General features: G+C 41.9%; 1 protein-coding gene across 1 annotated transcript in view; it reads left to right on the forward strand.

Moving 5' to 3' along the window:
• mettl16 (methyltransferase 16, N6-methyladenosine) overlaps positions 1-11469 on the forward strand; it is a 42082-nt gene extending 30613 nt beyond the window's left edge. Inside the window, exons 7-10 of the mRNA XM_072692006.1 lie at positions 1307-1376; positions 4190-4279; positions 9739-9915; positions 10741-11469. Coding sequence (XP_072548107.1) covers positions 1307-1376; positions 4190-4279; positions 9739-9915; positions 10741-11292 — 889 coding nt within the window. The 3' untranslated portion in view covers positions 11293-11469. The remainder of the gene's footprint in view (positions 1-1306; positions 1377-4189; positions 4280-9738; positions 9916-10740) is intronic.
• Positions 11470-13330: the final 1861 nt, after the last annotated feature.

A 13330-nucleotide genomic window follows, 5' to 3' on the forward strand; every position in this document is an offset into this window, starting at 1 on the left:
TTTTGTACTCAACATTTTTAAAATCTGTACTCAAACAGTTTACATGTAGTGTGGGAATGTCCAAAGGATTCACTGAAAACTGCAAAACAAAAATATACTGCTTGAATGTCTGTCACCGATATTTCAGATGACGCTCAATCGGTTTCGGTTTTCTGGTGATAAGTATACAAGCTAGATGTCTTTGTCTGTTTATCATCTAAATTAACTTTATGTAGCATAACTTTAACTTTATCTTTTTAAATTAGCCTCATTGTTGCATGTTTTTTATTTTGTCAGTTGTATAATATATGTTTACAATATATTTTTATTTTGTGAATTTATATATATTTTGTGAATTAAATATTTTGTCCTGTTTTTGCCAAGAAATTACTAGAATGCAGTGCGCCACAAATGAAACAAGTGTATTTTTTGTTTTTGTTTTTAAGTGTATTTTTGCACTTGTTTCGTCGCATTCCCACTGCAGTGACGCACATGTCCAGTGTGAAAGACTTCATTCACTACTACAGGAGCGTACTGCTTGAGGCGTCTTTACCGCATGATGTAAAAGGGCATTAAACCAAATGTGTGGGTAGTAGGGAGTGGTATTGGAGTGGGACTCAGGATACTTTTAAGTGAAGATTATTTAAGAAGATTATATACGAAACATACGTTTTTTGTTTTGTTTTGTTTTTTATGTGAAGTTTGTCGTAGGGCTTCTGGATTCTGAGACTGGTACTACTCAGTTCAGCCTTTTTATGTATTTTTTCTTGCAATTACTCAGAACGACTAATATTAATAGTTACATCCCTAATTTTTGTTGTTGATCAATTGATATCTCATTAATAAGAACTAAAGAGATGTGTGAATGTCTATGCAAACTAGAATATGCAGGTCTGAAGATATAGGTGTAGATATACAATAAAGACTATGGTATGCAGAATGTAGAGGCTCTCTGTATAAATTTGGTTATTAGCTGCAGAAGATGAGCAGAGCAGTTACAAATGGATTCTTGTCCTGTTGTGTCTGCTCCTGCCAAGTCCTAGCTGATGAAGGCTCTTAGTTTTTTTATTGGGGAGGGTAAGCATTGATTTTTCTTCGTCTCCTGTGTGACTTCAAAGCCTTGGGCCTGGTTGGGCGACTGTATGAAGCAAGCTGTTTTTGCGCCCCTCGTCCAGCTTTGTAGCTTGCGTTTTAATTAAACACACAGAGGTTAAATTCACACTGGACCCTGTTGAAGCCATAGTTTAAAGTTCCAGAGTCCTGAAGTTGGTTTGATCTGGAGCTTCTGCTGCTCTACTTCCCCCGTCTGTCTGTCTGTCTCTCGCAGGTGGTACAGCTGCATGCTGGGGAAGAAGTGTAGCCTGTCACCACTGAAGGAGGAGCTGAGGAAACAAGGGGTGAGTGGCAAGACTGTGTGTGTGTCTCTGTGTGTGTGTGTGTTGGGGGTATAAATATGACCCCTATTATTTTACAAGGGATAAAAGTGTATTATATATAATAATCTAATGTAAACCATGACAATGTACATCATGGAAAATGGCATTCTATTAATTATGTAATATTGTATTGTTTGAACACCAGTGTTTGCCAACAGCCAGCACAAATTTCTGCCCCAACGCAGTCAAGTGCTACCCTCCTCCCACCTCATTAATAGATTATGGAGCAACTTTGACCAACATTTTCTTTTCGTTCAGATTTTGTTCTAAATATCATGAATGCAGTATAGTTTAGATTCAGATTTTGTAGAAAAGTATTTAATAAATCATAAAAAAGGCACACAAGCATAGTCTTCATAACAGCAAACGCTTCCTTTTTTACACACTGACTGCTGTAGTCAGAATGATCTTAAAGATGCCAAAGGACACATTTATTGAGTATTATTGAGTAAGGTGTTCTTTGTTGTATAAATGGTTAGTGTGGGACGAAAAAATGGTTAGTGTGGGGTGACAAGCCTATTTACTACTCTGTTCTTGTACCTCAGTATGAAACATGCTGATTTGACATTCTACACTGTTAAAGGTATATGTTCTCTGAGGAAGTTTTGTAGGTTTGAAACTGTGGAGGAACTTCCTAAGGTGCTTTGAGGAAACTTCAAGAAATGTTTTTTTTTTTTTTAGAAGAAAGATTCCTTGAAGGTTTCAAACTAAAGAACCCCTGAAGGGCCTTTCAGGATACACTTAACTGTGTATAGGGCCACTTAAAAACAATCATGCCATGCTGTTTACATGATCATAGGATATGCACAGCTTATATACATTGTTACACGTAGAGCCCGCCCTTTCGTTGTATATTAGTATGAGATCATATGTTACTTGCATCTTACAAGGTTCTCAAGAGCGGTCGAGATACTCGCCTCTGCGTCCTGCCATGTGAAACGGACCAAGGGGCACTTAAACTCGTTTTCTGCCTCTCGCCGTTTATAAACTTAATTCATTTCATTAATACATTCCACTGCTTTTGTGAAGCTGAACCCATTTCCAATACTCAATTTGTCCACATGAGTAAAAGTATGTTTTTACAGGAAATATTAAGAATTTCTAAAATTTGAGACATTTCCTGGTTCACACAGTGCTCTAGGTTACATGGGGTCTCGTTACAGAGATAGCTGAGATTGATTTGGACATTTTGATATTATGGGATCTGCAATTGCCTTTAAATGTGAATTTAAGAAGATATGCAAAAATCGAGAAAATTCCTTTAGACCACAGAGGGTTAACTTACATATATTTACTATATTTATATATTACTATTGTCTATTCAACAAAAAACCCTCTAAATTATATGCCGCTACCTTATTTTAAGGCATTTTAACCCCACTATTGTGTGTCTGCATGAGTTGCTTTTTTTTCTCATCCTTCCTCTTCTCATTGAACGAGTGCCTCTGCTCTACAGAGGCATCAGGTTAATTGATCTAAATCAGCTTCCCTCGTGTGACCGACAAAACACACCGTAAAACAGAGCTCTGATGGGGTAGATTTCATTACTTCATTAGTTATCATTAGCCGCCATCACCTCCCTCTCAGCCAAACGAGCCCCCCCAGATCCTGTGCACTCCTGCCATTTTTGTGTGTGAGGAGGTATCCTCTCTGATAGCTGTGACTGGGCGTGTTCACTCTGCTCACAGGTTATTAACCTGGTGTCAATCAGGCTGCTTGTCTGAGTCGTTCCCGTCTCTCACCCAGCCTATACTCATCTGTAGGCGTCAAAGTGCTGTCACCTTTCATCAGAGCGAGAGGGCACTTGGCCGTCCTCCAGCTCACGGGCCCAGTACTTCCTCTCTGCCCTGTGGCCCACTAATGGGGCTCTAATTAATATGCTAATGATACTTTTCCCCTTTCTCTTTCTCCCTCCTCCATCTCTGATTTCCTCCCCTTTATCTTCTATTTAAAAGCCTGCTGCTTTTAGAGGTCAGAAGGGCACAGTAGCATGACCTTTCTTGCTGCTTTCTGCTTCACATGAAGCTGTATGAAGTCGTGAAGCTTGTTAGAATGGGGTTCCCCTCTTTTTAAGGGATGTAGAGGCAGGGTACACAGCAGTGAGGCTCTAGTGAACCCATTGTGCACAAAAGATACAGTTCCACATGAGGGCCGTATTCCAAAACGACATGTCCGACAGGTCAAGATTTTTGTTGCGTCTATCTAGTACACGGGCAAATAAGCTCATTTCCCCTTGAGCATTTGGGATAGCCACAAGGTGGGGGCGCTGTGGGAGCTCACTGATTGATCGTCACCCTCTGAAAAACAGGTGGGGAAAAAAACAAGCCCACAGTAGTTGCGAGTTTAGCGACATGCTGAGTTTGACAGAATGGCAGAGCAAGCAAACTTGGATGAACCAGTCTACTAAATGTGCCTGAAAACAGTCAAAACAACCATTCCCACGACTTTCCGATATGAGACTTTATCCTATAAACGTATGTGACTTGTGCCTCAGTTAGCTGGAACATGGTCTGTGCTATAGTGTTTAGCCTTCTAGCTAATTTATCTAAGCCTAGATATCCGGCTATGAGTCCAAACACAGCAGAACTGGTCTCATTTCTCCTTTCTGTTACTCCGATCACCAGTCGCTTGACTTCGCTCTCTGAGTTTTTATTGTGAACTCTTGTGTTGGTAGCTCATCAGTTAGTCAGCAGCAGCTGCACTGAGCTGTCTGCTACGTTTTTTTTTTTATTATTTTATATGTGTAACCCTTTTTTTCTTTCATCTCCGAACAGGTCCCCAAAGTCACGCACACTGAGTTTTATCAGGGGCGCACAATGCGCTGGGCCCTGGCCTGGAGCTTCTACGAGGACGTGACCGTGCCGGTAAGTTTTGGGTTTGTTTGCTCCACCTAACATCACTGCTGCTGACCTACAAAGCTACTGCAGCAGGCAGGCAGGCAGGCAGGCAGACAGCAGGGTGTGTTTGGGAGTTTTGCGCTCGTGTGTCTGGGATCAGACAGGGGAAAGACGCACATACGCTTGCTGAATATTCACAGACCTCTGTGTCTGTGTTAATAATGCAAGTGCAGCCCATTCCATTAGACACACTCCGAGTGCTCCCTGCAGCCCCTCAGCCGCTGTAGCCTGGCAACAGTCGCCAGGGCAGCATGGCTCTGCCATGGAGCCATGCTCTTTTTTTTCTTTCCTTTTTTTTTTTAAAGAGAGAGATGGAGATAGAGAGAGGAGCGTAAGGGGGCAGTGAGGGAGGTGTGGAAGGTGGGGGGAGGAAGTGTTCTGCTCTTTTAGAAAGTCCCCTGGTCCCAGATGCCTTTCCTCCTCAAAGGCACTTGAGCAGAAAGATTGGCCTACATTTCTGTCTGCATGCCGCTTCTAGCCTCATCTCACCCTTGGCTAGTCCGTGCACAGGTTTGTTTTTATACAATGTCTGGATGTGTGGTTGTATACGTGTCCTGTATGTAGTTACATAGATGTAATACGAAAGCATAACCCTAAACTCAACCCTGACCTTCAGCCTCAACCTCTGTAGCTTCAGATGGACTTTCTTATCTGCACCTTCTTCAGCATTATCTGTACCCATCTCAGTCTCTTACACATCTGAACAAAGCCTCTCACGTTTGCACTGTAGGTCCATTTCTTTGCTCTGGGGCCAGCTGAGCCCCATTAGCAGACTGCATGAAACCGGATCAATCTGAGTGACAGTTTGGTCTTTAATCCAGACATGAAATGTGTGGCAGGAGCACAAACATGGCGAGCCAGAATACAAAGATAGCGCGGACAAGATATATTCCAGGTATATTGCTACATATAATGCTAATAAAAATGATCTGTCCATGATTTTCACACACAAACGAGCTTTATTTACAAAAATGATGATAAAAGTAATAATGGAATGGATGGCAATCGTTTTCTTGTTAAGTATACAGAATAAACCACAATGGCTGGGGTGGTTATGTTAAAAATAGGGCTGCACAGTATATATTGTTTCCGCATCTGCATTGCAATTTGTGAAAACGCGTATGCAGTTTGATACGGGACAATAAGGGAAATTTGCACTGCGCTCATTTTCTGTGACATATGTATGCATAGGCATATTTAATCTGCCAAATATCATTTATTTAATTGCAATCTTGGATACACGGAGTGCTTTATAAATATCATGACAGTTTCAAGTTTCTGATTAAATTCTGATGAAAACACAACAGCAAAATATCGCAATGTCAGTTTTTTCTAACATTGTACAGCCCTAGTTTAAACTTCTTGTAAAGTTTAAACTTCATATATATCCCCACATGGCAAAAAGCCAATCCCTTAAGCAGTGTTAGTGTTTTTACACTTGTCCCGAACACAGAATTTCACACAGAATAGATTCCATTCTAACTGTGGCTCAATTGAGCAGTTTCAAGCGTCACTTTTCTGCGTGCACTTTTGCTTAATGGTAGGACCCAAGGTTCAGCAGCGTATTGCTTTCTGCAGTTATGGCATTTCACTGTGCAGAAATGCCATTAATTAATGAGCTGTCCTTGTAGGAGAAGGTTTTCAGCAGGCGATAATTTGAAATGGTCATATGACAAAAAGACGAACCAATCACTAGGGCTGGGCGATATGGTAAAAATACTGTATCACGATATTTAAAGACTTTTTTTTGAGATACACAATATTTATCACAATACATGTAATCACAGACTGAAAACATCAGTAGCAACAGATTCTTATAAACTATTATTCAACATCTGCTGCTTTTTATCTAATTAAACCAGTCTAATTACACTGTTAGTAATGAAACCTGCAGTGGATCAGTGTTTATTAAGCACTAACAGTATCCTCAAAATGCTTATAAAAGCATATTATCACGATAATAAGCTTTATCGCGATACGATAAGGTATGAGGTGGTTCTTTAGCTTTCACATTAAGAGTGCTGCCTTACAAAACCACTAAGACTCGCTGGTCAAATTAGTGAAGATGCAAAGGCCTTGATTCAGCCAGACATTGATCTGGATTGATCATACCGCTCACGTGTTCCTCATAAAGCATTAGTGATGGGTTAGAGGACCCGTTTACAAATGCTTACATTCTGCAAAAGCTAGTATGTAACTGTGTACTGCCATGAAGTCCAGCAAGGTCAGAGTTTGCAAAGCCGAAGCAGTCCGGAAAGGACAGCGTTTCTGCAGGAAAACCGTGTGTAAGCAGCGTGAGAATCCGTCCAACTGAGGCTCTAAGCTTGACCACTCTGCTGCTGACCTGCACCTGTGCATGTTCAATAATTGAATGAGCTTGGGTTTATAGCTGCTTTCAGCTGTTCTTCAGAAGTAGACCAGACATGTGGAGACTTGGAGATCCCTAGTGCCGGCCATTTTAGGACGCCCATGCTCTCACTGTTCGGAGATGTCGTCTGTTTGTAAATAATGAACAGAATGAATGAATGAAGTAAGGGGGGGGCGGAAGTGCTGAAAGCAGCATGCAGCTTGAGGACTGATGATGATGTGAAGTCTCTTTATCCGTCCGCAAACACTGCACGAGTATAAAATCCATGTCAGGGATGCGCTGGACACAAAGACGGCCTGACTTGATGGATTTCATTGATTTCTCCCCCCTCCACCCCTCCCTCCAGCTTTCATTCTTGTGTTTTTGAGCAGAGAGCTTATCACGATGGCGGTGAGACACAGAGACACAATAGAAGGAGGTGGAGGAAATCCAGCTTAGGCACGTCATAAAGGCACAGAGCGATCAATACGAGTATCATGCTTTCATCTAAAATATAACTGTATTGTACACAAGCTTGCTGACAGGTTGAAATGGCGATGGCTTAGAGTTTCGTGGCAAAATTAGATTATGAAAGAATTTCTGTTCAAAATAACCAGCTGGGAATGACTTTAGATGACTAGATTGATTGTCTTCTTTCTTTATCATGCCTACCTAGTGCCACCAGTGCCATTGCAGGGGGACTAAACTGCATAGAATGGCTCCCCCTGGTGTCCTATGCACTTACAAATACATATGATTTAAATGGTTTGCCATAGGAACAATGTCTACAAGGAACCATGTATGTAGTAGAGATGTGTAAATGTAAAAAACCTTAAATAATCTGCACTTGTTGTAAAGGTTCTTTACCAGTTTCACACACTCACATGTCTTTTACAAATAGGGAACCAGTCCAGTTATTTCCAAGTCTCCTAATGCAGTGTATCAGCCGATAGCAATCCAATCCGATCTTTCTGTTTGTATAAACAGCCACACAGTATAAATATGATGTGCTGCTCCATAAAATCACTGTATTTTTTGTAACAGTTTTATTATGAGACATTACTGGACTGATTAGTTTAGTAGAGACTTTTCTTAAAATGACTGTTATAGTGTGTTTAATATTTGATAATCCAGTCTGACTCTTCTCAGTTCCTGAGAGCTGAATGGTCAGAGGGTGCAGTCTAGTCATTTCCTGAGTGTGTGTGATATCTGACTGATGATTGTTGTTGTTTTCGACTCCTGGTGTGAAATAACTGGTTTATAGTGGGTGAATATGCTATGATTGGGTTTCTATAGTGAGTGTGTATGAGCATTTTCGTTAGCCTCCTCTCTGTTCTGAATGTGCTCTTCAGTGCTGGTTTGAAAACAAAGAAAGGCGTGTGGTTCTCCTGCTGGTAAAGCAGAGCTTTTCAGCAACAGTTAATGGACTGCTGTTCCATCCTCACCCAGTGTTTCCAGTTAGATTCCTGACCAGGAAGAGGCAGATGGGAAGAGCAGTAAGTGAATGAATGAATGAATGGTGTAAAACTTTGGAAGGAAGGGTTGGGGGTGATCACTGAACAGCAGTTCTTTGCATTGCAGTGTGATTACTGTGCGCACACATACAGGGCTGGTCATATGACACTGTGAATAGGCCTTGTGAAAAAGAGAGAGACACTGTGACCTGCTTATGACTGTCCTGTGTTAGCGCAGTGTATGATGAGCTGGGAAAAAGGCATGAAAGCCTCACTCTGACTCGCACACTCCCCTTACTCTCTCTTATGCTACTTATTGTTCTTTGCCTGGTATTTGTTTCTCCTGTGGGTGTTAGTTACAGACTGGGTTTGCTGGTATGAGAGAGGGACGAGTTGGTATGCAAGTCTGACTCTGAGCTGTATGAAATGCTGGAATGTTCGCTAGGAGTTTGTGTATGAACGCACTGTCTGCTTCGCTGCAACTTAGAAATATGAGCCTGTGTCCTGACCTCGCTCTTTAGAGATGTTTTTCCAGTCTTCGCACAGACACGTCTGTGTATTGGGCTGCTCACTCAAAGCTGTGAATTGTTTCAGCTGTGAGTTGTGTTGTGTGATTGATTGTCATTCTTAATGGTTCATTATAATTTAATGACTCTCCTGACCCCCCTGTCGTCATGTCTCCAGGCACATGGATTATCGCACTCCTGTATGCCTCAGACAGTGGCAGTATATATTTACCAATCCATAAACCAAGCCAAGCCAAGGTCAGGGACAGGGTGAGCAGCCACGCCTTTGCATTCTTAATCGGTTTGCTTGTACACTGCCGCCCTCTGCTGGCCAACTCTTACTTACAGTGGGAGAGTAATGCAGCCATCTCTTTCCATTCAGTTTCCATCCTGCTATCTATTTTTCAAGTAGATAACTAAAATTTGTGGATTTTTATCTGCAGTTATGCTTACTTTTCATCAGGTTTTTTTCTGAGAGAAGCTTAAAGAGACATATTTAATGCTGAGCAACTATTGGGGGTCCTGAGTGCCACAGCCATTTAAGCATTGGCCACATTGGCAGGAGATTTCATGCACATTTTGTTACGGGTTGATGTCACAGCCATCCATGGCCAGAAGCAAGATCACATAACTGGCCTTGTTTTCTCTGGCTCTGTTGTGCAGTGTGATGCTAGCCAGCGCAAACATCTATTAGCAAAGTTTCCGAATCTGCAGCTGTACAGTTATTAGAAGTTAGAATGGATGTGATGTCAGTTTACATGTCTTGGGAGGAAGCACAGGGTAGTCCTCCCCCTACTAGTATGGTAGCAATGTGTGTGCTGGGTAAGACTTATGGACTAATGGGTGGAAAGTGGCAGTGAAATGGTGTGTGTTTATTTTTCATCCGTGTTTTCCCCCATGTCTATATGGGGTTCATCCAGGCTCCTGTCCCACCATGACCCTTAACTCTGTTTGAGCAGAAATATCATCAAGCTGTGCTTGCCTAAGACACTCCAGTACCTCAGCTGGACTCCCCTGCTGTTTTTTATAGATGTTCAGACTCCAGTGAGAAGTGGATTTGATCAGTGGGGTCACACATTGTAAATTTACAGCTGATCATTTTCTCTGTGTGTGCTTCAGTCTCCTCCATGTAAGAAGCGTAAGCTGGAAAAGACTCGGAAGCCCCTGACCTTCACTGTACCAGGACCCACTGCAGCTGAGCTACACTCCCAGGTCTCCAGCATTGGCTCCACACAAACAACAACCCCCTCAGAGAGCATCGCTGCCTGGCTGGAGAAGATCCTCACTGACCTAAAGGTAGGTACACACACACTTTGTGTTTCTTACCCTTCATAGCAAGAAAAATACATTTATGAACATGAAGCTGAAAGAGTAGTTTCATAGATTTTTCACAGAATTAGAACATTTGAGATATAAAAGCAAAGTCCGGATGGTTTGGTGTGAAATTGTTCACTGTAGAGAAACTTGTCTGCTCTAATTTCTTTACAGTGGTGGTGAAGCAGTGAACACATCATTGGGTTTTTGTATGTAATATCAACAGTGGTTAAAAATAAATACATTTCTTTTGGAGACTGTTTTGCCTTACAACACCTTGTATGTGCCATGTACCTTTTTCTCAAAACACCATAGTCATAAAGTCATAAAACAATGTCTCAGACAGCATATTAATTTCTTAACATTTGATGCAGTAGCTTTTGGAGGTGTAGAGGTATATAAAGGAACTCTTCAGGAATCCAATTATCCTGTCACCACCACTGTGCAGAATTCTGAATATAGTAATAGCATGTTTACACCTGGCATTAACATGCGTTTTATATCCAGATAGTATCTGGATTTACTTTGCCTGAATTCTTGCCTGACAGAATCCAATCACAGAAAATTCATTCCGTTTACACTTCTAAAAGTCACGTTAATACCAGGTTATAATAGGCTCTACATTTCTTTAGAATGGGCCACTTCACATTACACTTTATACACATATAATATATATATATAATATATATATATATTTTATATATTATGGTAATGTTTCATTAAGAAGGTCCAGATTAGATGTAACAAAAAAAACAAGGAAAAGTGTCAAATATCTGACAGTCAGTCTCTATTGTCCTCTGTCTCCAGGTGTTGCACAAGCGTGTGCCCTGCAGCAAGAATGAGTTGAGCCTCTTTCTCACAGCTGTGGAGAACACCTGGATCCATGTCCGGCAGAAGCGACGAGAGCATGGCCGTCAGCTCCGCGAACTTCCCAGAGCTCAGCCCCTTGCTACCCCCAGCCTGGAGCCTGACACTACCCTCGACCCTGACACAGCCCCAGAACCAGCCCTGGCCCCTGACATGGCACCGGCTGGGACAGTAGAAGACAACACAGAACCCAACAGCAACAGAGGAGAAGTCAAAGGACAGAAGGACTCTGAGACCATTACAGACATAACCATGGAGAGCCCCAGCAAACAGGAGCAGAAACAGGGGGCCAGTAGCCCCCAGGGACCTCCAAACCCAAGCACAGCCCATCACTTCCTCTTTAAAAGTCTGGTAAATGTGAAGGCAGAAGACAGTGACGTGGTGGTGGAGATGCACTGGGTAGAAGGCCAGAATAAAGACCTGATGAATCAGCTGTGTACGTGCCTGAAAAACACACTCTTTCGCCAGGTGGCCAAGCCCATATCACCCTGACCTAGCCCTCCAATACCATCCTCCACTGTCTCTTTTTCACAGAAACCCGTTCTCTGAGCTATGAGCCATACTAAAGTTTTGTAAGTGCTAAAAAAATGTTGCAGAGACAACAGTTATGATTGAGTTTATTGACATTTGTTTGGCTTTAATACATTTGTAATAAATGTTTTAATTATGTATGCTGTTCAGCATCTTTCTTTTTAGTCATTAAAAGGAATTCAGTTTCTGTACTGTTTTCTCCATTTCATTCATTTGGGCCGAAACATGAGGAATGGAATCACATTTCACACATCAGGTTATAATGTGCGACTTTTTTCTAATGTAAGCACTGGAATTTCAGCAAACTCTTGTTCACGTCAGGGTCTATGTCTGTGAATACAGTGTCCTTGGTCATCTTTGGTTAAGTATTGTAGTTAAATAGTTTCTCTCTTAATTAGCACAGCAATGCACTGACATCCAGCCTTAGCCTACTGGCATGCATCTGTTGCACATAATTTAGTCCAAAATGCTGATGTTTTTACTAATTCTAAATTTGTTTGAGGTCTAACTATTTGTCTGTTTGGTCTCATTTAAAGCAGCATTATGCAACAACTGGTATTTCTTGCTCTTGGTCTCCCCCTACAGTCAGGAAGTGTAATTCATGCTTTGAGCATGGAGGACATGCTTTTTTTTTGGCATTTCTGGATGCGCCAAGCGATACAGAACTGTCACTTAAAGTGAAAGAAGCTTGTCGACTCATGTGGTACTGTAATATTACAGGATTTTAGGGCTTACCGCACCTAGATTAGCAATGATATAGACCCTATTCTGCCTATTACAGGTCAGCGGAGCATCACAATGACTTGAACTGTTCTTTTAAGATAAAAAGGCCACATAATGTTGCTTCAATATTTTTTTGAGATTTCCAGTATGTATTGGACTTTTAAATAAAAGGTGACACATTCTTTGTGCAGTGCTGTTTAAAGCTCCTTATAAAAGAAGATGCATGTATGAAGAACCTTCACATAGCGAATGTTTTTATACCAATTTAAGAATTCACCTCCTCCTTTACTTGTGATGTTTTGGCTATGTGGATAACCTAGAGGTTCTTCCTGCTGTCCTTGTTTTCAGTGTTTGATCAATAAGTGTTTCTAGTGTGGCATCACACAAAACCCCTTTCTGACACCTTTTATCTGTAGGAGTGCATGATAAGCAACAGTCCAGATTTCACGCAAGTGTGTCAAACCTTTGTAGCAGTGAAGTCCTTTTAGACAGTAATCCGAGAGATGAATAGTGAGTGGTTGGTGTGGCGCAACAGATAACACCACTACCTGCCACTGAGCTGCCACACCCTGTGGGAGACTGGGGTTCGATTCCCGGTGACTATGCTGCGCTACACCAATAAGAGTCCTTGGGCAAGACTCCTAACACTACACTGACCCACCTCTGTAATACGAGTAACCTTGTAAGTCGCTCTGGATAAGAGCGTCTGCTAAATGCCATAAATGTAAATGTAAATGAATAATTGATAAACAGCTTGGTGAGCCCACCTCCTTCTAATTATTGAGGATGTTTGTGGTTGATGCATTTCCTTTCTCTAGAATACCTCCGTTGTTTCCTCTGCAGGAAATCTGGGTTCTTTACATAAGCGGAGTTGGAGTGGAACAGGAACAGGAACAGGAAGAGGAAGGCCTCTGCAGTCAGTTCAGGAGCCGCCATGGGTTTTCAGAGGTGGTGGGTCACGTGAAGCTTTCCTGGAGCTTAGAGATAAACCTCCTACTGTGCTCTTGGCTGCCTCCAGTGCTGCTTCTGGGTTAAGCAGGGACTTTGCTCCCCTTTTGCAGGACATGTGAGAATCAGGTGACTGATAGCAGAATGAGTTCATCGTGTGTTTGTGAAGTTTTGGCCTTTTTAATGGCCATTCTTAGGAACTCAAAGATGGCCTGACATGTAGATGTGTACGAGTTGATGTGTAGGTTAGGGATTTGAAGCGGAAGTGTCGGTCCCAAAGCGGATGGCATAAGGCCCCAACAGATCTCAGCATCACTGATGGACTGTT

The sequence above is a fragment of the Salminus brasiliensis genome, chromosome 11 (genome assembly GCF_030463535.1).
Source record: "Salminus brasiliensis chromosome 11, fSalBra1.hap2, whole genome shotgun sequence".
Classification (NCBI taxonomy): Eukaryota; Metazoa; Chordata; class Actinopteri; order Characiformes; family Bryconidae; genus Salminus; species Salminus brasiliensis.